This window comes from Zosterops lateralis, assembly GCF_965231275.1.
Source record: "Zosterops lateralis genome assembly, chromosome: 1".
In the NCBI taxonomy this organism is placed as follows: domain Eukaryota; kingdom Metazoa; phylum Chordata; class Aves; order Passeriformes; family Zosteropidae; genus Zosterops; species Zosterops lateralis.
In genome coordinates, this window is record NC_139762.1 from 135,995,707 (window position 1) to 136,021,413 (window position 25,707).

Sequence of the window (25,707 nt, forward strand, 5' to 3'; positions counted from 1 at the left end):
TTCTGTAGAGGCTTTCTAAAAACGAGTGTCTAATCTGCCTGGAAGTGCAGACAAAACGACAAAAGGAAGTTGGTATTTGTGTAGTGCCTGGGGTGTTAACAGGCAGTGTGGGAGAATAAAGAGTTTTGCTGCTGTTAAAATGGGACATTCAGATATGTTTGCAGGGAGGAACAATTCCTCTCTTAACCTTGACATATTGGGAAGATAAGCTGGTTTTGCTTTCTGTCCTTGTTTTAGTTGGAAGATGTATTAGAAATGGGGTTTTTAAGACCATTCAGTCACTTTACACAGATGTTTTTATTCACAATTCTTGGTGCTTGTTCAGACTGGGGCATCTTAGAGATACTGCATCTCAGGCCCTGTTTTTATTTTCATATGAGTGGCTGCCTTTCAGGGATTATACATTATGAACAGGCAGATAATTAATATTTTTAAAGTACTAATTTAACTATCCTTTGTGCTGCTCTAAGTGATTATTTGTAACCTGAAAACAGTTAAAAAAGTGCTAGGAATCATAGTTAATATAGTTTAATTTAAATGTTTGGTTTACTTTTTACACTCAGTCTGCTGTTTAAATTTCATCTTCATACTGAAGGTTTATTTGCTTATTATTAAACTGAAAGAATCCACTTTATTATGGATAGTCTTAAGTTATTGTGTGCAGAGATTAACATACAGCTACAGCTGGCTTGTTATTGCCAGGTAAGAGAGAGAATGGTGATTTAGGTTTAAAATACGATATGAACGTATAAATTGTGTGGGTTTTGGGGGGGGGTTGTATTGGGGCACAGTTCAGAAGTTGACACAAATGAGGAACTTAGAATAAGTATTCCTGAAAGGTTTAACATGTGGTCTTTTATTCTAACTTACTCAAAATGTTATTAGTTAGATATCTTCTCTATAATTAGCAGAAATAATGTTGATCCTGAGCAGAAGTTAAAAGGCAGAACTGCTGCTTACGTTTTGTAGCTTTTTTTATTCCTTGACAGTTGTCTGCATTTCATTGATAAAGACACTGTTAGTGCTACTAAGTGACCAAAACTCTTAAAATGTCTCTCAGCTATTAGATTTAAAATAGTTTTTCTCCAAATGTTTTAATTCACAGGCCAAAACACTACGGAAATTAATCCAACAAACATTCCGACAATTTGCCAACCTCAACAGAGAAGAAAGTATTTTGAAGTTCTTTGAGATCCTCTCTCCAGTGTACAGATTTGACAAGGAATGCTTCAAGTGTGCTCTCGGTGTAAGTAGAGGAATGTGACACTCACCAGAATACACTCTGAAGTTTTAAGTCCAGTTGCTTTTGCTTGTTTCTGCAATATTTTTTTTGCTTACCTCCTGTTTTCATGTAGAGACAATTGGATCTAATTAGCAACAAATTGTATTTATAGATTTTATTTAGAACTTTAAACATTGACTGTTTAAAAAATATGCTAGTTGGGTAAGAATTGTGTGTAAAATAAAATATTTTATAGGTGCTTTGTTTGTGAAAGTCAAGCACTTTTTCAGCTGTTTCCACAAAGAAATGAAACTTCTCAACTTCTGTTAGTAATTTTTCTTCTAATGCCTGTTAATCTCTACCTATTTCAAGCAAATTTTGAGGAAGTTCCATGTCTGGAAGGTTTGTGAAAATGGAGGCTCCAGCAGGAATTAAAACTTGAATATTAATGTTCATTAGAAGTGGAAGTAAAGGAAATCCATAGTTCTCATGTAGACCTAAGATAAAACACATGGAGATGCAGTTTGAGTAACAGAGAGTCATGAGGGGTTTTGCAGCTTACAGAATTACTTGGTTTTGATACAATTTAATTTGAAGAATTGAAAAGCTTCTAGATATTAATTACTAAAATCTGTAATTATCACACTGGATGATAGTGTTCCATAGCAAGGCCTTGTCTTACTACTGAAATTCTGCCCTTTCTCCTTTAACTCCCAAGTCAAGCTGGATTATTTCAGTGGAACTGGCAATTGGCCCAGAAGAAGGAATCAGTTACCTAACAGACAAGGGTGCAAATGTAAGTCTGCTTCTATTTTGTGGTTTTTTTCCCTCAGTCACTGTGTTATCAATCATGACCTGTTGTGAGCTGGATGTCACAGAAAGGGGAGTGACCAGTCTGACCTCGGGGTTAAACACAGCAGAGCTGGGAGCTCTCAGCATGCATAGCTCTTAGTCAGATATTAATTTGTGATTTGGGATCAGGGGAAAGCCACTGGTGTTAGGTACAGAGACACTGTCTGCTTCAGCACTGAATTTGTTGGCTTTTCTACCCAGTGAAGTGCTCTTTTGAAGCATTGGTGGGGACTTCTTACCAATGAAACATGAATTATTCTGAGTTGTTCTCTTTCTTAGGAATGTGTAAATACAGAGCTTGTTTAACCAGTTGCTGAGCACATTTGTGCAGGCACTGCTTATTTACTTTCTTCATACCCTTCACAGCCATTTCCTTACTTGATTCCAGCTGTGTTTCAGTATTTCCTGTTCACCCCATGGTGCAAGGGGAGCTCTGTCCAGACAGATCCTTCAGCAAAATGTTTGGGAACTTTACAGTCACAACTTAAGCCAAGCCCGTGTCCAGCTTTCTATTGAAATGAATTCAAAAGCAGTGAAAAGTTGGGGAAATCAGGAATACACAGCTAAGAACATCCCTTTTCCAGCAGTCTAGAGGGATGTTGGGAACGTGTCAGCATGGGTTCCATGTGGTTTTTACCTGTTGAGTTTTCTCTGTTGACATCCAAGTGGTGTCTCCCACTTCAGTGAGAGCCTGGCGCTACTCAACAGTGACCTCTGTGGGCACAGTGGAGCTGGGTTCCTTTCCCAGACACTGGATATTTGTGTGTGTTGTGAGTGAGTGCTAATGAAACTCTAGAAAGAAACAGAGAAGAGATTTCTGCACATGCACTTTGGGGATCAAAGTGTCTCTGTTTTTGCAACATCAGGAATAAAGGCAGGCTATTTTGATGGAATTTTGATTTTTTTTTTCCTCATTTTTTTGTGTGGTCTTTCTGCAGCCAACACATCTAGCAGACTTCAATCAAGTGCAAACCATTCAGTATTCAAACAGTGAAGACAAGGACAGAAAAGGGATGTTGCAACTCAAGATAGCAGGTGCACCTGAGGTATGTTTTTCATACTGTATGTAGTAATAAACTTGCTACTTTTTTTTTCCTTGCAAGGAGTGGGGTGTAACATACCCCTAATGTGAATATTCTCTGTATTGGACTTTTGTTCTGTTTGGTTTTAAAATAGATTTAAAGTTCATCACATGTTTTAATGTTTTGCATTAGGTGCTTGTAAGACTTTGATATTCATAGATGAAGCTTAATATAAAACCAGTAGCTCTTAAATGCACTTTAGTAGCAACCTGTGCATATGTACTGCATCCTAGAGAGGAAAGAATTCCACTTTTATGTAAAGGGGAAATGTGAAAGAAAGAAATTTGTTCCCTTGTATTACATGGAAGCAGCACTGGAAGTGAAATCCAATCTTTTCCTTGGTCCAGTGCACTAGAAAACAGTAGTGGAGCAGGACTGAGGGAGGGTGGCAGGTCTGTGCAGAGCATGATGAATGTTGGTGGTATTGAAATTAGTAGCTTGTCTGTATGTCTCTCATCTCTTTTCCCACTGTACATACTTTATTTTTTTAAAAAATCTTTTTTGAAATTGGGAAGGGCTGTTTTTAGGTAAAGAGTAAATTGCTGCAGAGGGTGGGAAAAAAGATACCACCTGTGAGAGCTTTAAGGAGTAAGCAACTTCTTCAGAATTGTCTGAATTATAACCCTGAAAGTCACAGCACTTGTATTCAACAGTGGTTGATATTTCATAAGCCCAAATGAACACTACTTTTAGGTGGAGGGTTTTACCAGCTGCTCTTTCTGAACCTCCTGTTTGAAATTTGCTGCACAGAAGTTAAAGCCAGAATCTCTCTGGTGGCTCCCTGCTCACCCACATTCTTCTGTTTATGCTTTGCAGGCGTGCGTAAAGTTCTGATGCAATGACACAGCTGTTCCACTCAGTGTTTGCAACTACAATAATTCCTCTTTGTTGGTGCCTTGTTTTTCTTTTCTCCCTTCTGTAGCCTCTGACAGTGACAGCACCATCGTTAACCATTGCAGAGAACATGGCTGACCTGATAGACGGCTACTGCCGGCTGGTGAATGGGGCCATGCAGTCCTTCATCATCCGGCCTCAGAAAGGTAAGGACACTCCATCCTCACAGCTGCTTTTGCATTTAAATATAAGACAAGAGGTAGCAGAAAAACCCTCACTTGGAGGCTCTTTTCTGTCAGGGAGGAGCCATGAGAAACGCTGAGAGTAAATGGTCACCGCATCAAAAATTGTTTAGTGGCTGATAATTAAGAGTGATGTCAGCAATCAGTGCTTTACATTAATTCCAGACTTAACTAGCAGAAGTGAATTGTAATTACTAAAGGCACTCCTAACAAGGGTGTGTTATCTTATAATGTGATTCCCAATATACAAGTGGAAACTCAGTGAGGTTGGTTAGGATGCATTTGGATAAGGTTCTGACTGGTGATAATATTTTAGTTTCTGCCTTTCTCTTAGATACTCAAATATCTCCATTTAAAAAATAAAAACCTTGAGAGATCTCATGAGGTTTCTCTCATAAAATAGAACTGAAGCAGAGATACATTTTATATTGTCTGTCAGTTGTTTTTGTAGCATCTCACAAGCTGCAAGCAGTCAGTGAGTGAGGTTGCAGGTACACTTCATTTTATAGAGAATTTAATTAAATTTCATTAGAATTTTTGCCAGTTTCAGACAGCTTTAGTTGTTTAAAAACATGCAAGCAAAGCTGCTCAGGAATGAAATTTTCTTCTTGCATGTTGTTCTCATCTTTACCCATGGAAATTCATCCAACTTCCCTGCTTTCTGAAACAATAAACTATTTCCTTCTTCTGTGCTTGTAATACAGGAAAGTACACAAACTATCCCAGCATCTCTCCAGTATGAAACTGAGTCTCTTTTAGGCACATTCTTGTTTTTTTCTGCCACAGGTTTTCCCTGGGGTGATGTTGTTAACATAATTCAGGTCTTTTCCAGGTCCATCTCTAACATCTACCTGTGTGTGGCTCAAAAAAATCCCCAAACTTAAACTTGGTCATTCAGTAATAAAGAAATGTGATCTTAGGGTGTTAGATGTTTTGATAGCACATAGTGATTGTTCAAATTATTCTTAAATTTGCATGTTTTTTGTGATTTGTGACCCTAGTGTGTGTGAGTGACCTTTAGCTCCAACACAAGCAGCTTTGTTAGAACCTGTGTGAGTTGTGCAGCCTTATCTCCACACAAATGAAAATCTTCCCTCAACGCAAACTCAGCTCTCCAAGCCAACTTGGTGATGATGAACCATTGGCCCCAAAATCAGACACTTAAAGGATAGGCTAGCAGATATAATAATAGTTTATTGTTCTAAAAATAAAATAGGCATCACAATCCAAGATTTCCATGTCACTAGACCAGTGTGTGCCCGTGAGTTGAGGTCTTTTGTGCCTCTTCTTTTCTGAGAAGTCATGGTTTGGGATTTGCTACAATCCTTATAATTTACTCCCAAAACTTTACTTCTAATGCCAGTGGTTTGACTGTTTTCCAGCCTGAACTGTTGTAGCCACAGTTGATCTTTTAAAACTTTTTCATGTCTACACATGACCTCTTCCCTGAATTAATGGATATCTCTGTCTCCCCTTTTCCTTTAGGGGCATATGTGGACTTTGTTCACTTACTGCCACTTCCTCACTGGTGGTGGTGCCCATCAAAATTGACCTGTTCTATTTGCAATTTTTCATTCTAATTCCTGTCTTGCTCTGACCTGACTTTCTTAGCAGCTGCTACATCTTCTAGGCTGACTGAGCTCTTTGAGGGGCAATATCTCTGGTTTTCCTATGTCCTGCACTGAGGTTTCTGGTAGGTGTCAATGCAGGATAAATCAGTGTTTCTGATGCAGAGTGTTTATTTGTGTGTTACTCTTACAACACAGAATTTTAACATGGAGCAAATGAGCAGTGAGTGAACAGGAACATCAGGTAGCACTTGAGGAGCACTCCTCTTTATGCATACATGAGGAGAGCATCTCTAGTTAAAATTAATTCTGGGTTTCTTTTGTCTGAGGTTTCTTTTTTTGAAGTTCATAGCAATACCCAACATATTCATTAAACATTTCATAGGAGATCTGTCCCCATCATGATCTGCATTCCCAGATCCCTCCCACAGTGAGCTTTGATTGTGTAAGACACATCAGAACAAATCATGGAGCAACTCTTGATCCCACAGATGTGTTTTATCCAGCTTTTGAGCTTTCCCATCCTGTCTTTGTTGTACTTTTATTTACTTTTATTGCATCTCTCTTCATAAATTGTCCTTCTTGATTACTAACAGAGCTTGCTTTTGTGATACCTGTTGTGCTATCCATTGACGATCCAGTTTCTCTTAATTTGAGGAGAGCACTTGGTCATGTTTTAAGATGTGGACAGTATTTGGCATTTTTCCTTTGAGCTTCTTTTATTTCTCATAAATATTTTGATGGACAGGTCCCTTTAGACCAATGTAGTATTTGTGTTTCCATTATCACACTTACCTTTTACAGGCCAAGAGCACAAATGAAAAAAATTCAGAAAAAGTGGAACTGCTTGTCAGCTTTTAGGTTATGGGGTGTTTATCACTCTCTACAACTCATTGAAAGAAGGTTGTAGCCAGATGGGGATTGGTCTCTTCTCCCAGGAAACAAATAACAGCCCTGAATTGCTCCAGAGGAGGTTTAAATTGGATATTGGGAAAATTTCTTCCCCAAAGGGGTGGTTGGGCATTGGGAAAAGGAATATTGAACACTGCCCAGGGAGGTGTTCAAAAATACCAGATCTAAATAGTTTGTGAAGTTTTTGTTTTCACCCAGATTTACCCTGGGCATCATTTTCATTTTAATGGAATGGTAACGTGTTCTCATTCTTAGGATACTGTTACCTCTTTAGTTTGGCCTCTCACTGATTTTGCTTTAATAGTAATTTCAGTCAGGTGAGGACAATTTACATTTCCCCTGGCAGCCCCAGCCTGGCTGGGACCACTGCAACTGCCTGAGTTCTGTTGTGTCCAACATGGAGCTCTGCTCAGAGTGGAAACACCTGGACATACCAGTGGAAACTCCAGTACAGCCATGATATCCCATTTCTTTAGAAGAATATAGAATTGGGCAAAAATATTGTGGGTTTCAACTTGTGAAAAACAACATATGCCTTAACTGGGATGCTGTTAGTAAGAAATTTTGACTTCAGACCTGCAGGGGTACTAATGAATATTTGGTATTTTATTTGGGATATAAACTGTAAAAGGATGAGCACCAGCTTGGGCACCAGTGCCTGAAGTGAGCAGTTTGTATCCAGAGAACATGTAGGCGTCTGCAAGATCAGGAATTCCATGCAGATTATATTTTTCTTTTATTATATCCAGTGATAGAGAAGGCATAGAATCCTGGAAGAGTCACAGAATAATTCAGATTTGCTGATACCTTTAAAAATCATCAGGTTCCAAACCCCTAGTACTACAGCCCTTCTGCATCTCTGGTCCTACTTAATAGTGTATGAGGGTTTTTTTATGCCTGGATAACTTTTTATTTTCTTTTTTTTTAACATCTACTTGCTTTTCCAGCTTCCCCTGTCCATTTACAGCCCTGCACTTGACACATGTCTCCAGCAGACAGATGGGGTGTGTTGTCCCTGCAGGCACCAGGCTGCAGCTTCCAGGCAGCTCTGGGTGCTCCTTCCTTCTTCCCAGGGCTCAGCTGCCTTGTCCACATCTCCCAGCCCCATGAGCCCAGAGAACAAGGGTCCAGATCTTTTGCTCTGATGGAAATGAGCACAAAGCCAGTGGATTCCTGTGGAATTCAGCAGAGGACAGTGAAAAGGGGTATGATCAGGTGTAACAGTTTTGGGTATGGTGGACCCATGTGTGCTGCTTGATTTTCCAGTGGATCTGGAAGCAAACACTCCTTTAGCTTGGGTCAGAGTCTCTGCTTTTCTTTGTCTATCCCCATCTTTTCCTCACAGTTTTCCAGATTGCTTCAATTCTTCTCACCTTTCCTTCACTTTCCCTTCAATTCCTTCACCTTTCCTTGGCTTCTTTTCTTCTTTGAACTCATTGACTGCATCATACTACTACTCAACTTACTGTGTAAAACTGCTTCTATTCACATTCTCCCTATCTCACAAATCTGAGAAAGGATTTGCTATTACAGTGGAATCAAGATTTTGTTTTGTTATGATTATGTTTTATTACGACCCTTGCTTTGCACTTTGCACTGATAGGAAGCTGTTCAAAAAGTGGAATGAAGGCTTGTGGGACCAGAATGAGATTCTCTTCTTTAATGAAATTTTATACCACAGTGGAAAGTCAGATTCTTTCTTTATCTCCTTTAGATCCTCTTTGATAGATAGTAGTTGACTTGAGCACACACTAGCAGTTGCCACCTGTGGTATTTCTCACTTTCTTAGGAGGTTGGAGGAGGGAAAAACAGTCAGATCTCATCTGAGCTCAGTACCTTGAACATATTAAGCATTGTGGCCCTGCAAGTGTTGTGAAATCATTCCTATCAAATCTAATGAAATCATTCACTGATCTTTCTGAAGTCCCCAAATATGATATCTACCAAAAAGAAGCCCTAGGGGAAATGAAAATTCCATCTTTAGAACACAGTTTGAGTAGTGTGCTGTTAACATGCAATGGAGCTACATATTAAAGAGCAAGGAGAATTATTTTGAATAGCTGCTTATTAATTGTGCATCCATTACCTTGATTTAAAAATACAGAACGAAAAGGTTAAATGTGCAATTTAGTGAAGTTCTTTTAACACAGAGGAGGACTCTGTGTTCCACCAGTAACATGTGTGATTAATCAGCCCCATTTAAGCCTTAAATCCATTGCCAAGTGTAAGAGCAGTGTTGGAACAAGCAGCAGTAGCAGCATAAATTGGTGTAAACCAGAACCCAAGGTGATTTCACAACCAATGCTGACAGCTGTGTAGGTGTCATGTAAAAATTAAGGTTCTTTTGAGTGCTCTTTACAGCCCTGGGGAGGCCAGCATAGCAGTGGGCAAGACTCTTGTGCCTGTTCCTTCAAGCTTGGTTTCTTTTGCCCAGTTTCATCCAGGTTGCACCTCTCATGCCCATTACATTCTCTTTCTTGGGTACCTGTCCCCCAGTCTTTTACTGCCAGGCTGCACCTCCACACCACTGGTCTCATATGTCTTTCTCCACACTATCTCTGAGGATCCTTGCCTTCTGTTTCCTTCCCAAAAGATAAAATTTATCCTATCACAGTACCTATATCTCCCACCTGCTTATTTAATCTTACTGTCCTTGCTCTGCCCCCCAGTTCCAGGTGTTTGCTCTTGTCATCTTGCTGAGCTGCTCCAGGGCTTTGGAATTGCAGCTTCTGGTTTCCTTTATTTTCTGCAACTTCCTTTTCAACACCCTCCATCAGACAGATTAAAACAGACTGATGTTGCTGAGACAAATGATGCTTTTCTACCTGTAGACAGCAGAAAAAAATAACCTAAAATATTGTATTTTGCCATGTTGAGTGTGGCTTTTGGGTACAAGGCATTTCTCTGCCCAGCCCCTTAATACACAAAGATGAGAGTGTTTTTACATCTATAGTTCCTGGAGAAAAACAAATGAGAATTTACATGATTTTGTTAAACAGTGTTCACATCACCATTTTCTGCAAGTGTGGCCATTCTCTCAGGTCACTTCATCAAAGCTACATTGATCTGGAGAGTGAAACACACTTTATGACCCATCTTCTCTCTTTCCCTGCATACTCCAATCTACTGAAAAGGTGTTTTGCTAAAGGTTTAGTAACTTTCCCAAGGGTTTTATCAAATCCAATAGGAAAAATACCCCCTTGAATATGTACATCCAAGCTTTTACACACATTACCATTTTCAAAGAAAGACTCGCAAAGATTTGAGTATAGGGTACAAAAAGCTGACTTACTCTCTGGCACAAAACATTATTATTGTATAGTCTCAAGGCAGTGTGAAATCAATATGATAATATATGCTTTAATGATTTATTCCAGTTGTCTTACTTGAAAATCCAAGTTGGATTCAGTTGTTTTATTTTTATGTTAGCACTTAGGACATCTTGGAGATAAAAGAAAAGCATTTCTTACCAGGGAGATGAGATAGTGTCACACCTTCTGCAAGTGATTTATTGGAGTTATTTGTTAAGAATAAAAAAGAGCTTTTATATTCTGCGTATGTTGTTTCTTCAGATGAGAGTTTGCCTAAAGGTCTGTATCAGTGGGTAGAAGGAGTTGTTGATATGCTGCTCTTTCTCTATGTGTAGAACATTATTTTGAGTCACTTCAGTTTCCCTGAGAGATTGTGATGCTTATTGTTTCAGGCATGTGTATATTTCACTTTGAGAGAGGTTCTTTGAAAACCTGCAAAAGCTTTAATCCTGTTTTCTTCTTGTTCACACAGAAGGTGAAAGAGCTTTACCATCAATACCAAAGTAAGTTTTGTTCTTTCTTTTCTTATATATTACAAAAAAAAGTCTTGAAAAATAGTGATGCTTTTGGAATTTCTTTCATGTGCCTAATTTTTATTGTTGCTTTTGGATTCCAGGACAAATAACAGGTAGGCCCTAAAAAGCTCACGATAGTTTTGAACTACCAAGATAGCAGAAAGAAAAATCTGACAATAAAAGGGCATAATGCATCCATCATATTTGACAATAACAAAAGCAGGATGTTTTGGAAAAGACTTGACTGGGATTCAGGCTCTTTCTTTTGAATCCATGAGTAAATTTAATTATAGGAGTGGTGCTAAACAGTTTGTGAATTGTGGTTTCAGTCTGTGGTCTGCCTTTTCCTAGTTGTCCCCTTCCTGGCTTATGTGAAATACAGAAAACACACTTTTGCTGCTATCATAAATCTGTCACATCACCTTTTCTTAATAAAACTTCCTTAATGGGCCAGTTGAAGTTTGGATCAAGGTTCAGTGTAATAAAGAATTGCAGTTATTAATTTAAATGTTAATATTACATAGTAAATACCTCTTTATTGTCTTAAATATAAAAGGAACTGTTCTCCAGTAATAATTGTGGAGGCCTAGAAAATATGCTGTGTCAGGCAAACAGAGATGCATTTTTTCCCCCTGTTTGGTTTTATGGTGATACTTTATTAAAGGTGCCTTGAGACAAGTTATCTGCATCTAAAAATTCTTACAAAGTGTGCTAAGATACCTCTCTGCATTTTTCTTCTTCCTAAACTTTAAGGTAAAAAATAAATTTCTGATTTAGACTATTCCTTGTGTTGTTGGAGTTGCTGGTCTGTAATGCAGGCAGGCCTTTAATTGTTCCTGATGATTCTCTGCTCCCCTGGTGTCAGAGGCTGGGTCTCCATCCTCTCTGGAGGTTGTCGTGGTTGTCTCATCTTTCCATGGGCATCTTTCCTTGTTGTGGCCTCCTAAATTTCAGTCTTTAAAGCAAGACACTTTTTGGGTTTGTTTTTTTTTTTCTTTTTTTTGTAATCTTGAGTGTTCTCAGTGGCCACATCCAGACCCACTTCAGAGTCCCACATCAGCAGTATCCTCCTTGAGCTGTGTCAGACAGTGCCACCCCTGTCCAGTGGCACAAGGTAACTGCTGAAAGACCCAATGACATTTAGTGCTTGATGGTGTTTTACCTCCTCCTTTTTATTTTGGGACACGAGCTGTGCCTGCTTTGACCCAATCACCTCATTCTGTTTCTTCCTTTACTTCTGGAAGGAGTCCAGAACTATTTTTATTACTTTCTTAACTGCTGGATGGAGTATGGAATACAATTTGTTCCTGAATTAGTGGTTACGCACAGGTTCTGCTGCAGCCCTCACTGCCAGGCAGCTTTCTCATGCTGTCGAAAGAGAAAAGGTGAAATTCAGGGAAGAAAAGTTGAGGCTGGAAGGAGTAAAATCGGTAAACTTTAGTGTGCACTCATGAAACAGGAAAATTTCTTTTTACTTAAATAGACACAAATGAGAAACACAGAATAACATTCTAATTAAGTAAAGCTTAACCCTTTTTTATTTGTAAGGATTTCTGGGATAAAATAAGGTTCAAAAGAGAAGCTTCTCATTTTTGAGGCAGTTTACCAAAACTAAGTTCACTTGAGTCTGTTTAACAAGGGCACCACATGTGTTCCAAGTCTGGCAACAGAGCTTTTATCAAATACACAAAACTGCCAGCCAACAGCATCTTGCATCTGGGAAGGTTTGCCTTTGCCAGCTGAAATTCCTGATTTCTGAAGGCATAAAGTGCAGTGCTGTCTTGACCATTAAAATTGTGGTTATGTATGTAAGGGATGAAAAGTTGAGTATTTGTTAGAATTGCTGATCCTTATGAACATTTATATAATATAATGTAATATAATATATACATCACATGTAAGTGTTCATTATGTTATGAGCAATACATTTATACATAATGAACAATATAAAATATATACATAATGAACATTTACATATATAATGGGCCATACATTTATACATGATGAATATGTAACATATACATACCACAGTGAACATTTACAAATAACTACATTTAAATGCCATTGGTTTCCTGTGTTTGACATGTAAATTAATTCAAAGTAGTACAGGATAAGTCTTTTTACAGACAGAAACTCAATTCATGCTCCATTTCCCACAGATCACACAGAAAGTATAAGCATAGTCAGGTTACACACACCTTAAAAGTGTGCACAGTTTAGGTTTTGTGTTTTCCTTCAAACTCACTAGGTTTCTGTGGGTCGTTGTGCTCATTAAAGCCCACTCTGGCTCCCCCAGATGGGATGAAGTGGTAGATTCCTCTCTGCCTTCTCTCCCCTGCTCATCCTGTGGCCGGGGAGGTGGCTCAGCCCTGCTAATTCCAGTAGGTGCCTGTTGGGATGAATTCCCAGTGTTTGTGAAGAATGTACAGCATTCAGCGCTTCCAACTTCTGTTTTCCAGGCTGGCCAACAATGAGAAGCAAGGAGTGAGGTCTCACACAGTCTCTGTGTCAGGTAAGGCTCCCCCAAAGCCAGGACCTGAGTTTATTTCTGGAGCTGGCAGATGTGCAGGCAGCTTTTCCACTCACTGCTGCTCCAGGGCTACTGACTGCCCCAAACTGGGGCTGGGCTGCAGTTTCTAAAGAGAAACTTTCCTGCAACAGCCACAGCTGTGCAGTTACTGCAAAGCCAGGCTGCTTGTCAGAATTTCCGCCTAACTTTGTGATGAAGTAGAATGTCTAGAACTGAAATTACCTGAGTATGTGCTAATTGTGAGGGAGCAGCTTTGAAAAGGGGAAATAGGCAATTAATCGTTGCTTTACAGAAAGGAGAAACTTAGTAACTGTTTTTTCTGTAGCTGTTTAAATAAAAGCATTTAATTTTTTGCTATTGAAAATGACAAGTTAATTGAAGGATGGGTATGTGAGGTAATACATGTTGTTTCTGTTCTTTATAGGCTTATAAGAATTCTCTAAGTTAACACGGAGTTCTTAAAGTTTTTGTGCTTAAGAGAATTTATGTTCCTGTTACAGAATCTTAAATAATTTTGAAGGATTGATTCTTAGTAGTGTCTTACTAGAAAATGTATTTCTAAGTCAGTAAACATAATATTTATTAAGGAGATTTTAATGCAAAAATGTATGTATATTATGATCTGTTCCAGTAGGTTGCTGGTATTTGGTTCCAAACTTGAGGAGCCAAGTGGATTTCCCACCCCTGACTTATTGGGAGGCTTCAGCCCCACTTTAACATTTATGTGAGCACTTAGTGGCAAATACTCAAAACCCAACATATTTCATACAATAAGGAGGAAAGATGCATAGGCATTTGATTACTTTCCTACTTCTCAGATTCCTTTCCCCACCCTTCCCCACTTGTAAAAGGTGGTTGAGTTTCACTGCTTGGCTTAGGAAGCCCAAATAAACTCTTCTGCAAGAAAAGAGGTGAGTGGATCTGAGGTAAAATGAGGATAAAGCTGCAGTGGGGTAATAGAGCTTGACCAGTTACTGTGGCCTCTGAGTCAAGTAGCAGCTCTTCTTCCTTCAGTGCCTGGCAAGCAAGCATGGTAGAGCAGGTAGATAAGCATGAAGCATGGTCAGCATGTTCTCTTTTGATTCTTACCTGTGTGCCTGATCTTACCTGTTAAAAAAGGGAAAATTTCTGAAATTATTAGTGCTGTGCTTTTTAATTATTCCACTCACCCTCAAAAAGGCTAAAAGGCTAATCTTCAGGGAAAAAAAGGCTCAAATTTTCACTCCTTCAGTTTTTTCTGAGAATGCTGATAATACTTTTAATAATAAAAACAACAAACAAATGCTGATTTTATGATCCTTTCTTGCCGTGTCTCTGACCTTGCAAATTTAGGTATCTTCTGCTGAAGTTCTTCGGTGTTTTTGAACACAAATGCTATTTTTTAAATGTACTATATTGAAATTAATGTAGGAAGTTAGTTGTAATACCCCTAGCTCTGGCATTGAGGGCATCACATGCAAGTGGATGAGCTGGTTGTTCAGGTGAATGCCAGGGGCACTGAACTGCAAAAGGTGGCAATAAAATTAAATTAAACCAGAAAATATCATCCTCATTCTTGCCAAAATCAAAACCAACTAGGTATTATTCTTGTAGTGTAGGAATGTTTTATATATTTCCACAATAAAACTGTTGGTGCTTAATGCTTGTTTTTATACCATGTTACAGACCACTGGAAATGCTGACATAATGCTGGAATGGTTTAAGCCAAGTCATTTAATATTCGGTCTCAAGGGTTTGTTCTTCTTGTCATATAATGACCCAGAACACATAAATACTTTTTGATTTTGTTGTTTTGGTTTTTTTGTTGTTGTGTTTTTTTCCCCCCAAAGTTATTTGAAATGCACTGAGTATGTCATGGTATTAAATTTAAACCAGAGGCAGATTGCTGAGATGAACCCACATGACAGGAGTTATTCTCAGGAGCTGCTTTCTGTAAGAATCTCTTGAATCCCCAGAGGAATCAGTTGGCTATAAATGAAGTGATACTTGATGTAGATGTGCAGAAGTCACTCCTGCTGTCAGAGGGAACACTCCCATCAATGTGGATGGAATAAGGAAGGCACCAGCTGAACACGGTGCTCAGCTCAGCCCAGTCCCAGGTCAGCAGAGCCTGACAGCAGGCAGGGCAGGGCAGAGTCAGCTGTGGGGTGCAGAACAGGAGCTTTTCTCTGCCGGCATTGCAGTGGCTCAGAGCCAAAGGTTTCAGATTAGATGAGCTTTTGTAGCTCAATGACATCTTTAACTGCTCCACATCTTTGATGGTTTAAATCATAAATTAACGCTGCTGTTTGATTTCATTGGCATTGCTCCCCTTTGTTTAGACCTCTCCTGATGCTAAAGATAAGTAGCAAAAATCTAAAACAGAGATTGAGCAAAAAAAAAATTAAGTCAGATATATTAATAGTATTAACATGCTTAGCTCAAAAGGGAAGTGTCACAGTGAATTCCCCACCAAAACTGAGATAAACCAGCAATATCCAAACCCAGTGTGAAATATAATTTGGTGATTTGAAAGTTCAAGTGTTTGTTTGAAGCTCTGCAGGTTTAAAAAGGAACCTGTTAATGAAAGACACCTTGTCTTTTTGAAATTTTTATTAACATACCTTGGAATATTTCTGGTCTAGTGAAGTGAAAACTTAGTCTATTCCAAGTGCTCCAATATTCCAAAGCACATAAAGATAGGAGGTTTGTAAATACTTCTGATTTTTCTTTTTGTCCTCTAAAAAAAGGCCTTTTCAAACTAGTGAGGGATGAAGTTGGTTTTGGTAATCCAAAGCAGCAAATTGCTGGGTCTGGAGTTTGTGTGTCACTGAACCAGGTTTCACCGCACACCTTTTGCTGCTTCTGTTTCTTCTAGTGTTGTCTGCCTTGATTCCTCAAATTCTCTGTTCCTTGCAGTGGACACTGTCTTTGTGTGTGCAACTAAGATGCCTGCCAGATTCCCCTCCTTTTAAAAGGCACAGTAATTTTAAACTTCAACACATACCTATAAGATTGTAAACAACTATGAATAATCTAAATTAAATTAGTTGAATTTTAGATTTCTTTGGTGTTCATTCTCTGTTTTGGCTGAAGTTGCTGTGATTCACCAGAAACAATGAATGTTTTAGCTAATAGGTAATAGCAGCTTTTACCTCCTTCTTCCTCTGCATCTGCATGAAAAAAGAGTTATTTGTACTTAGCCAAGAGTGTACACTCAGGAAATGGCAAGGTAAATTATTTGCTCTGTGCAAATAGTATATCAAATGTGTAAGAAGCAGCACTCCAGTCAACTCTAATTTTATTGACTATATTTCCACTGTTTGGCTTGGAGACACCTTACTAAAATGCTCTGCTGTAGTCTAAAAGAACTTTGGCCAGCAGTTTCTTTTTAAATAGCAAACATCACCTTTGGTAGGGTGATCTTATATTTCCAGATACACATACTTCCAAAAATAATAACTTATCTGGTCAATTATATATTACACAAAGTTTTTCATAAAATGAAATCAGTACAGCAGTAGCTGTACTACTTGCTCCCTTTTTACATAAATTCCGTCTGACACAGAGTTCTTTGGTTTCTTCTGCCCCTTCTTTGCTTGTGTAAATATGACTAAGAAGAATAAATATGCTTTTGCATCCCTTGGTTAATCTCCATGCCTCCTTTGCCCTGGAGAATTTTTTTATCCTAGCTCAAATGCTACTTTCCATGCAGTGCCACAGAATATAACATTTCAGGCCTGTGTGTTTCAGTGAGCACTGAGCAGGCAGAGTGTTGAACAAGCCTTGGCAAGTTCTTGGCAGTGCGGGTTAATGGTTGGGCTCGATGATCTTAAAGGTCTTTTTCAACCCAAAGGCTCCTGTGATTCCAAGCAGTCCCTCCTGGCATTTGGATCTTGAGGTACTGCTGTAAAACCATATTTTTGTGGGAAGATGACAGGAAGGTGAAGATGAGCTGTCCTGCAGTAGCCAGCACAAGGGATGTGTCTGAGGGGGATTTTAGGATGTCCCACAGGGTTAAAGCAGGTGCTGGTTTTGCAGTTTTAGTAAAAGCTTATTTGATGAAGGAAATTAAAAGATCTCTGAAAATACGATCTCTGTTTCAGCTGATAGAGCAAAGTGTTCAAGGCACCTGAGTAGCAAACCCCAGGACACAAACCTTTAAGAGGGAAATAAGCATATTAAAGAGAAACTGGTTTGTTATCCTGTTCCCCAGCTGGTGTCAGTAACACAAGCAGCATTTTAAACTCAAAAGGGTGCAGCTCTAAGTGCATCATGAAATGATGGCAGGAGTTTCTAATCATTCTGGTTGTGCCATTGCCTCTCTATCCCATGGTTTAGATATATTCAGTCACATTCCCCGTGGAAGATTAGATCTCTTGGAGCTAAAGGATTTTAGTATCCTGAAAGAGGGGCTTCTCAGCAAGTTTCCAGATTCTGCTTTTAAATCACAAATTTATAACATAATATTGTTAGGCTTTAATCACTGTGATTAACTCCTGATCGTGGCAGTGAAATGGGAGTTCTTCTATAAGGTGCTGCTTAGGAGCTGATCTGAGATTTTATCATGGAGAGAAAAAAACCTCATTGTATAGTTTGTGAGTGAAAGAGACTTTGAGGAGTTTTCCTATAGAGCAGAAGCCTAATGTGAAAACACAACAAACAGGAGAGGAAAAAAAATAATCAATCTATTCACTTGATGTCAGTGTCAGACCACTTCAAAGTGATCAGAATGAAGGAGATGTTGTCATGTGAAAGGACCTGTCTATCCTGTCCTCACAGCAAAGCTGTGAGCAGGATGGAAAGACAAATTCAATTTTATTGAAACACTTCTGCTTGCAGAGCACAGTGCAGGCTCTGTGGCACGATTCCTGCGCTCCACATGAAAGTCTGCCCTGTGCCCAAGTCTGAAAAAGTTTCTTGTGTAGGATTTGTTTTTCTTAGCTCCTTTTGAGTTAGTTGGTAGGGAAAAAGGTAGCTTTTGCTTGACGTTGAAAAATTGGCAGTTTATTAATGTCCATTTTGTCAAGACATTTCAAAAAGAGAAAGCTGAGAAGTGTAAGTAAATTTTTAGATGAAAAATTGTATCTTGAGCACTTAGGACTGTGTCATAGCTCAGCTGTGTTGTACTCCACAGCTCCCTTCTGAAAAGAAAGAGTCTTGCCATAAATCACATAGTTATAAATTCAAATTAAGTAATTGTTAAGTAATTTGAGGAATATAAAGACTTTGTTAGAGCTGTAGCTCTGCCATATGGTCCCAGCACAGGGAGACATTCAAGCTTAAAGTTTACTGCAGATTAATTTTACAAACCTTGAACAAGTCATTTGTCTCCAGGTTCATGGAGGAGGGAGTTGCTTCTTCATGCACCTAGCTATTTCACTGATTAATGAGGTAATATAGTTGAAAATGCCCTTAATGCTAATAAATTGCAGTATTTCACATTCCATCACAGCTGAATAGACTGGTGCTGTTATCTTTTCCTATTTCAGCCTGACTGACTAAAAGGCTTCTTTTCATGCGTAAAAAGACCAGAATGAATTCTGGTGGCAGTCTAGAGAGATGTTTCCATATCAGTGTCCCGGAAGTTCCTGCATCGATTCCATCAGCCTGTGATGCTGCTTAAGGACTTTTTACTCTCCTGTGCTCCTCCTTTGTGAGCCTCTCATTGGATTTGAGCAGACACTTCTGCCATGCAAATAGTAACAGTATGACTGGAGAAATACTCGGTGCAGGTTTGGGGATTTGTTGTTTATGTAGAAACAGATTTGGTGTGCCAACCCCAAAGCGTTCATTTGAGTTCAAAAGCTCAGAAATCAATAGATTTATTCTTTCTACAGGTTTGGGTTTTTTTCAGGGTTTTTCCTCAGGCTGGTTCGAGAATGTACAACCAGAGTAAAATGGGATATTATCAGTTTCTGCTTCCAATATTTCGTATCTGCTCATACAAGGAGTTCCTGTAGTAACTGTGTTGTAAAAAAAGGGCAGCAAAAGCCTGGTCTCTTTCTTTCTAAAGTAGCTAATGCACAAAATGTGACTTTTTCCTTATTTTTAATTTTATTTTTTTTCCCAATAATTTTAGTGAATGCTGAATAGAGGAACTAAATAAATAAAGAAGTCCCTTGCAGTTTTCAGCAGCATTCTTGAGCACCAGTGATATCCTGGCTGGAAGCTGCTATAGAGTGCTGGAAATCCTTCTAAGTTGTATTATTTTGTTAAGGTATTCTCTAGACTCCTGGGGAAGTGTTAGAACTTCTGTTTTTTAAAATTTAAAATCAGTTTATTAGAATCAACTTCCTTTTGTAGCTAGACTTGGAGATGTGATAAGTTTAAGACAAAATATCTTCCATTTAGAGTGGCAGAACAGTTAAGCAAACTTCAGACAGCAAATCATAAAGGCAGAGTTTGAAATGCAAGGGAAGAGTTGGACCATCACATCACATCAGGATAGGCACATGAGGAATTAAAAACACCTTTACCTTTGCAATGTGCCCTTCATTGGAAATAGGTTTGGTCAGGTTTCAGCAGCTTCTGCCACCCACCTATCAGTGTGAGGATGAGCAGCATTTCAGGGCTTCAGGCTTAAATTAACTCTGTAGCCTGAGCAGGCAGGTCAGGAGTTGGAGCATCTCTTCCCTTTTGGATGGCTTGTGTGGCCTGCAGTGACTCTATACCTGTTCTTCTGTTACAGTTCAGAGTGTCGAGTTCCCTCATTCTCATGTCAACACCTTTGCAGTAGTCACTTAAACCACCTGCAGTGTTTTTTCCTTTGCTTTCATACTATGTCAAGCTTTTCAGGAGTGTTATCTGAGGTTTGTGCTAGAATGACAGTGCTGAAAGTTGTCTGTCATGTGGTGTTAGCAAGAGAAGTCCTTTGGGAGTATCAACGGGGAGAACTCAGAGTGTTCCCCTTTAAGTTGTCTAAAAGCAAGACATGGAAATACTGATACACTGACTTAGTCAAGAATTTTGCCCTCTCCTTGCACCTTTTTTAGTTTTAGCATCGATGATTTAGCATTTCTGATTAATGTTCTGTCTTTCTCTCTGATGTGTGCATTTTCCTACTAGATTAATGATTCCTGTTTGCTCAGTCACTCAGCAGTTTTTATGATGGTAGTTTTTGTTAATTGTAGAAGTTACTTTCATTGAAATGTAATTCTCCTTTTCTACCCTTCCTGCACTCCTCCCACCACTGACTGTCCCAGTAGCTGCTGCTGTGTGTCTGGGCTTCTCTTTTAAAACCTGCATCCCCAGCCTGTGTAACTCTGGGTGGCTGGACCTCACTCCTGGGTTTTGACTGTGAAGAGCTGCCAGCAGCAAGATGCAGGTTTTTTATTTGATTGGCTTTTTAAACCACTTCTCACATTTCCTTGGAGAGAGGGAAAAGGGGACAGCAGAGAGGAGCAAACAGGTAACAAGAGAAATACAAGGAGCAGGTATCCTCAGGTGCCGAGTGTCATCTTGTGTCCTTCTTTCTCACCTCCTGTGGCTTCTGTGTGTTTTTTCCTACTCCAAAATTTCCCTTGTCCTCATTAGCACTCCTGATAAACATTCTGCTAAAAAATGCAGTGAGGTGACTGGGAAATGGGGCAGTGAGGGTGCCATGGGCTGTTCACCCAGAGATCCTTGCAGAGCTGGAAGATCCATTGGCAGGGCAGGTCTGCACTGGGGAAAAAGACTCTGGTGGCAGATTTGAGATGATAAAATCTATCAGTGCTGCATTTCAGGAGATGGGGAAACCATGTTTTCCCTTGTTCTGTGTAACCCTGCTGTGTGAAATACTTGTTTTGTGTTGTTTTAAGGAGAGTCAGTACATACATGTTTAATTCTGGTGACTATAACTTAAGCTGGAATATATCTGTCACACAAGTCTGACAGAATTTAAAAGATAAACTTGGAAAAACAGGTTGCGCTTCTGGGATAGACAATGTCCTTTGTGTTATTAATGAATGGTGAACATAGCTGGCATAATCTGACTTCTAAAAACTGAAATATGAATTACTGTAGAAAAAAATCTGAAGGAAAATTTGAACCACAAATGCTTTAGAGTTTCAGAGACATTTGTATTTTCATTTGGGTGTATGGAATTGTAATGCAAACCTTTACTTTTATGTTTGTTTGTTGTAGATGTTCTCTTCACTCTCTTTTCTTTTATTTCCAAATAATTTGTTCCTGTTTTTTTTTTTTCTCTTTCCTTTTCTTGCCTCTTTGTAAAGGAGTCAATCACTGTCAGCATAAAGTAAAGAAAGCTAGACGCTTTCTGCCTTTCGTCTTCTGTGCCCATGAGTCGCCGCCCAAGGGTACTGCTCTGCTCTTTGTCTAGGCTGCCTTATTAATCCAAAAGCTGAATATACTAACACAGTTACTGTTTGTAAACTACTTTAGCCTCAGGTAAACAGAGTTCCAAGAATAATTTCGTTACGTTTTTCTCCTGCTGAATTGGATTTTCGTGCAGCATCACCAGCTTGCTGGTCCCCATTTTTATGGGGAAGGTGTTTGTGAGCATCATATCTTACAATGACAAGCAAATTATTTTATTTATAAAGTTATGCAGCCCTTGTCTGCCATCTTTTTTTTTGTAAATATATTTTGACTTCATTCTTGGACCCCTGACACAGCATGCTTATGGATGAAACAGAATAGCAACAATAAGCATCAGCTGAGATCACTTGGAATTAAACATGGACTACAGCGATGCTTTTGGCTGCATACTGGTCCAGCACTGATCTAGACCAGTTTGGCTTTATTAGGGGTAAGAAGAATTTCCTGTTATCTATAAAAACTGTCTAAAATATTTGCCTTAGCTTATGCTGTGGGATTTGGTGTGCAGTAGGGCTGCTGCAGTACATGTGGAATCCGGTGTCTGTTTGAAATCCTCCCCGTAGAGGAGGATTGCTCTCTTTGCCACTTGTTTAAATTTCAGCCTTGTACAAGTGCATTAAAACTTAGATGGTTCCATTTCTCAATGATGTCGCGGTGGTAGCTCAGGAGTGCATTTCTTCTGGAAGGGTCAACACCAACTCTGCTTATCCAAAGTCCTCAGTGTTTGTGCAGAGTCAAGTTGAGCCGACTCATCTGGCTGTAGGAGAACTGCTTTAAAGTATTGAATAAACCCAGAAATTAACTTTTCTTAACAATGCATTAAAAGAACTAGTTCCAGTTCCAAATTAAATTTTTGTGTACCTTTGTGTTTGAAAGTCATTAACTCTGTTTCATCATAAAAGCTTCTTAGAACATATCTCTGTCCCTTGGGTTTTAGGTGAGAAGTCTTAAATTTTGCTGCTTTTCTGGTTTCTCTTGAGTCAGGTATATAAGATAACTACAGTCTGAATACTTTTGGATTACTCATGAATTTAATAGTATATTTTCCCCTCCCCCTTCTCTGTCCCCTCTCTCTCCCCCTCTTTTTTCTCTCTCTCCTTGCATGCCACCTGGATCTGCAGATGAAATTAGTGGGGACGGTAATATGTTTTCTAGTCTGTGTGTTACGAATGCAATATGCAACTCTTATCTCCATATACCACTTAATGCACTTTTCAGTGATACATTTTATACAGCTTTTAGTGTTAAAAATTGGTCTGCTTTGGGTATTAGCTGATAAATACTGTACTTTACAGGCTGTGCAACTAATGCTTTCTGCTAAACGGGAATTGGAAAAGGAAAAATCCCATTTCAAACACACAGAGATGTGGTGGTGCATGTGTTTGCAGTGAGACTTGTGGCATGATGCAAAGAAGGTTTAGAGGTTTGCAAGTGTCCAGTTTGATTGAAATGGTAACATCATCATTAATTTGGTTAGTGGATGTAACACCTGAGAAGTGAGTCTACTGAGTAATGCTTTAAAGGCATCAAAGTGCTCCTTGCATTAAAATAAACTGTACAAGATTAATGCAGATTGAATACATGAATATTAACCAGGTTTCAGCTATTCAGTCTCATAATTTTAAAGACAGAATTTAATGTTTGGGGTTTCCTTTTAAAAACTCTGAAACTTACTGCAAAATATTTAACTTCTGCAGACTTTTAAAGTCTTTTTTCTTCAGAAAAGAAGTTGGGGTTTGGTCTTTTAACAGATTTTTAGCTATTTTTCTATAGGATTCCATTTGAAGTTGGAAAGAATCAAACTACTGCTATTGATAGCGTATGCATCTTTATTCTTCTAAGTAGGATGTACTAAAAGGGCGTAAAAGCAATATGCAAAGGAGGGTGATAAGAGGAAATAGAGATCACTTCTTATGACCTTCCTTTCGATAGAATGCGAAGAGGGTGTATTAACTTTTCATCTCCTTTCCTTCAGATATGAGTTAAAGATAATACCACACAATTTTCTTTCTTTGCTTAAACATCAAAAGGACTTTTTTTTTCTGTCATAAATTTTAAAATTGTATTTCAGATACTATCCCTACATAGCTTTTTCTTGGAACTTACCTTCTTTTATAATTTACAAGCTCTGATAAATGGGAAAAACTATCAAAAAGGGAAGTTCAAACATGTGCCTAAAGGTCATGGATTGTGGATTTAATACCCTGTGATGTTTCTCCCTACAGTTTACTAAATGCATTCAGATTTAGTAAAGCTCAGATTGGCTCATTCACGTGTGTGACCATCACTGCCTTTTCCTGAAAGCACCTTTCATTCATTCATTTTGCCATCTCCAAGAGTCAGAACAAGTGTTGGTGCTGGGTTTAAAAAGTGCAGGAGGGCAGTATTATGAGCCCTGTTCTTAAATCTTAGTTTTTCTTGACTTACCAAGAACATCTGGAATCACTGAACGCGTTCAGCTTCTGAGAGTGCTGTAACACATCTCCTTTGTGGAGCCGCCTGGAGAGCCCTGCCCAGCTCAGATTTGCTTTAGGCTCCACAGGGGTCCTGGGATATCTCTTAGCAGACACAGTTCTGGGAGATTTGATAACAGTCTCAGTCTAGGATTAATCCTGATCTCAAGCCCCTCTGTGAGGGAGGCCAGTTCTCTTGTTTCCAGAGCACTTTGAGCCCATCAGTGCTGATGCCTTGACTGAATTTTCCTCTAATTCCCAGAAACAATGGCAGACATACATAGGAATTATTTTTATATATATATATATATATATTCCTCTCCAGAGTGTTAAATGTGGAACAAGAAATATTTGTGTAGTTAATTGCTTACATTTAATTTATTTGGATTGATTATGAAGACACTTCTGGTTTCCTGATGGTTTTGGGCAATGTATCAAAACCATGTAAAGTACTCTGTGCTCTTCTGAGAATGCTTTTAGTATGAATTAACTCATTAATTTAAAATAGAGAGATGAACAAGCCCTGCCATTGATCACATTCTGAAAGCACTGTTCTGTAACCTAGTGGTGACAAGTTTGGGGTCTTTTTAAGTGGCACCAGTTAAGTGGCACCAGTTTGGTTTCCAAACTTTAAATTTTTTTCTTGTTTACAATGTTTTTCATCATTTTCTAACGTAGATTAAGAACTTCTGATATCTTCAACAAAATCCTGTCACAATATTAGAAGGCAACAGAGTGATTTATCTCCATCATGTTGGGGATGGGTTTTTTTAAGCTGATTTTTTAAATCAAATTGAGGCTTGTTTTTACAAAAAACACATTTATTTATAATGTAGGGAAGAAAATAAAATGCTGAGAAAGAGATAAGTGCTTCTGGAGTGGTCTGCCTGTTCAGAATTGTGCACTGTTTTTATAATTTATTGCATTTTCAGTAGGTGTTTTGCCATGTCCCAAATAGAAATTGCCTAGCAAAATTTAAAATTACATGGGATTTCCCAATTCTGCTTTTACAACACCTGACATATTCCTACAGGAGTTCAAAAGAAAAAAAACCAACCTTAATTTTATCTAAGTAATAAGAAACTAGGATCATAAAATTACACGTACTCCCTGAAGTGTGTTGAACTATAAAGGTTATAGGCAACCTGTAGTTTCCTAATCATTGAATATTCAGTTTGCCTGCAAACTGAGCCTCTTGCTTATCTGTGTGTGTAATATTGATGAGCCTTGCTTTGGTGTCAGGGCTGGGCTGAGCTGAGGGACCATCCCATCCTTCTTCCCACTCACTGTGACTTTGTCCCAGTCCAAGCCATTGCTCTAGAAATGATGCCAGGGAGCTGTAGGGGTGTATCCATATGCTCCAGGGCAGATGGGAGAAAAAGGAGAGGAAATCATGACTTCCAGTGGCTTTCCAGTGTGTGATCACCTCAAATCAACCACAAAAACTGCACAGTGGGTTTGGAAATTACTCAGTTTTGAGAACCTCTTTTTGTGTTTAAAGTTGGTGAGTAGAATTTGACAGCCTTGAAGTAAAAAAATGAACCCACTGTTGTGGAGTGGCTTTAAAACCCCTGGAGGAATTGATCTGACCTTTAGGAAATTACCTGCACACACAGGAAGTTCTTTAGGGCAAGGGAAGGATGTTCTGATATGACTTGATACCATTCAAACTCTTTTGAGAACAGATGATGTAAAAGTCACAAGTTTTAAACAGAGGAGGGAAGTGCACTGTCATTTTTCTGAAAATTTTGGGAAGTTGTTTCCAAAATCTGCCCGTGAAATCTTGAGTCTTGACAGTAAAACTAGTGGTGAATTTCCACTAAACAAGAAAAATTGTAAGAAAAATTGTAAGAAAGATGGGGAAGAGAGTGTGGCTTAAAAAGGT

General features: G+C 38.8%; 1 protein-coding gene across 8 annotated transcripts in view; it reads left to right on the top strand.

Moving 5' to 3' along the window:
• The window catches only part of PTK2 (protein tyrosine kinase 2), a 190,405-nt gene that overhangs the window by 124,547 nt on the left and 40,151 nt on the right, over positions 1-25,707 (top strand). For 7 of the 8 annotated variants that reach the window (XR_014591267.1, XM_083873480.1, XM_083873477.1 and 4 more), the window contains 6 exons: positions 1,106-1,246; positions 1,941-2,018; positions 3,013-3,120; positions 4,079-4,196; positions 10,496-10,526; positions 12,998-13,050. Coding sequence is in view for 7 of the 8 variants with exons in the window: in XM_083873480.1 (XP_083729606.1) it covers positions 1,106-1,246; positions 1,941-2,018; positions 3,013-3,120; positions 4,079-4,196; positions 10,496-10,526; positions 12,998-13,050 (529 nt within the window). In the remaining variant the exon portion in view is untranslated. Of the gene's footprint in view, positions 1-1,105; positions 1,247-1,940; positions 2,019-3,012; positions 3,121-4,078; positions 4,197-10,495; positions 10,527-12,997; positions 13,051-21,263; positions 21,348-22,490; positions 22,509-25,707 lie in introns of all 8 variants that reach the window. The other variant, XM_083873476.1, reaches the window with a different exon arrangement.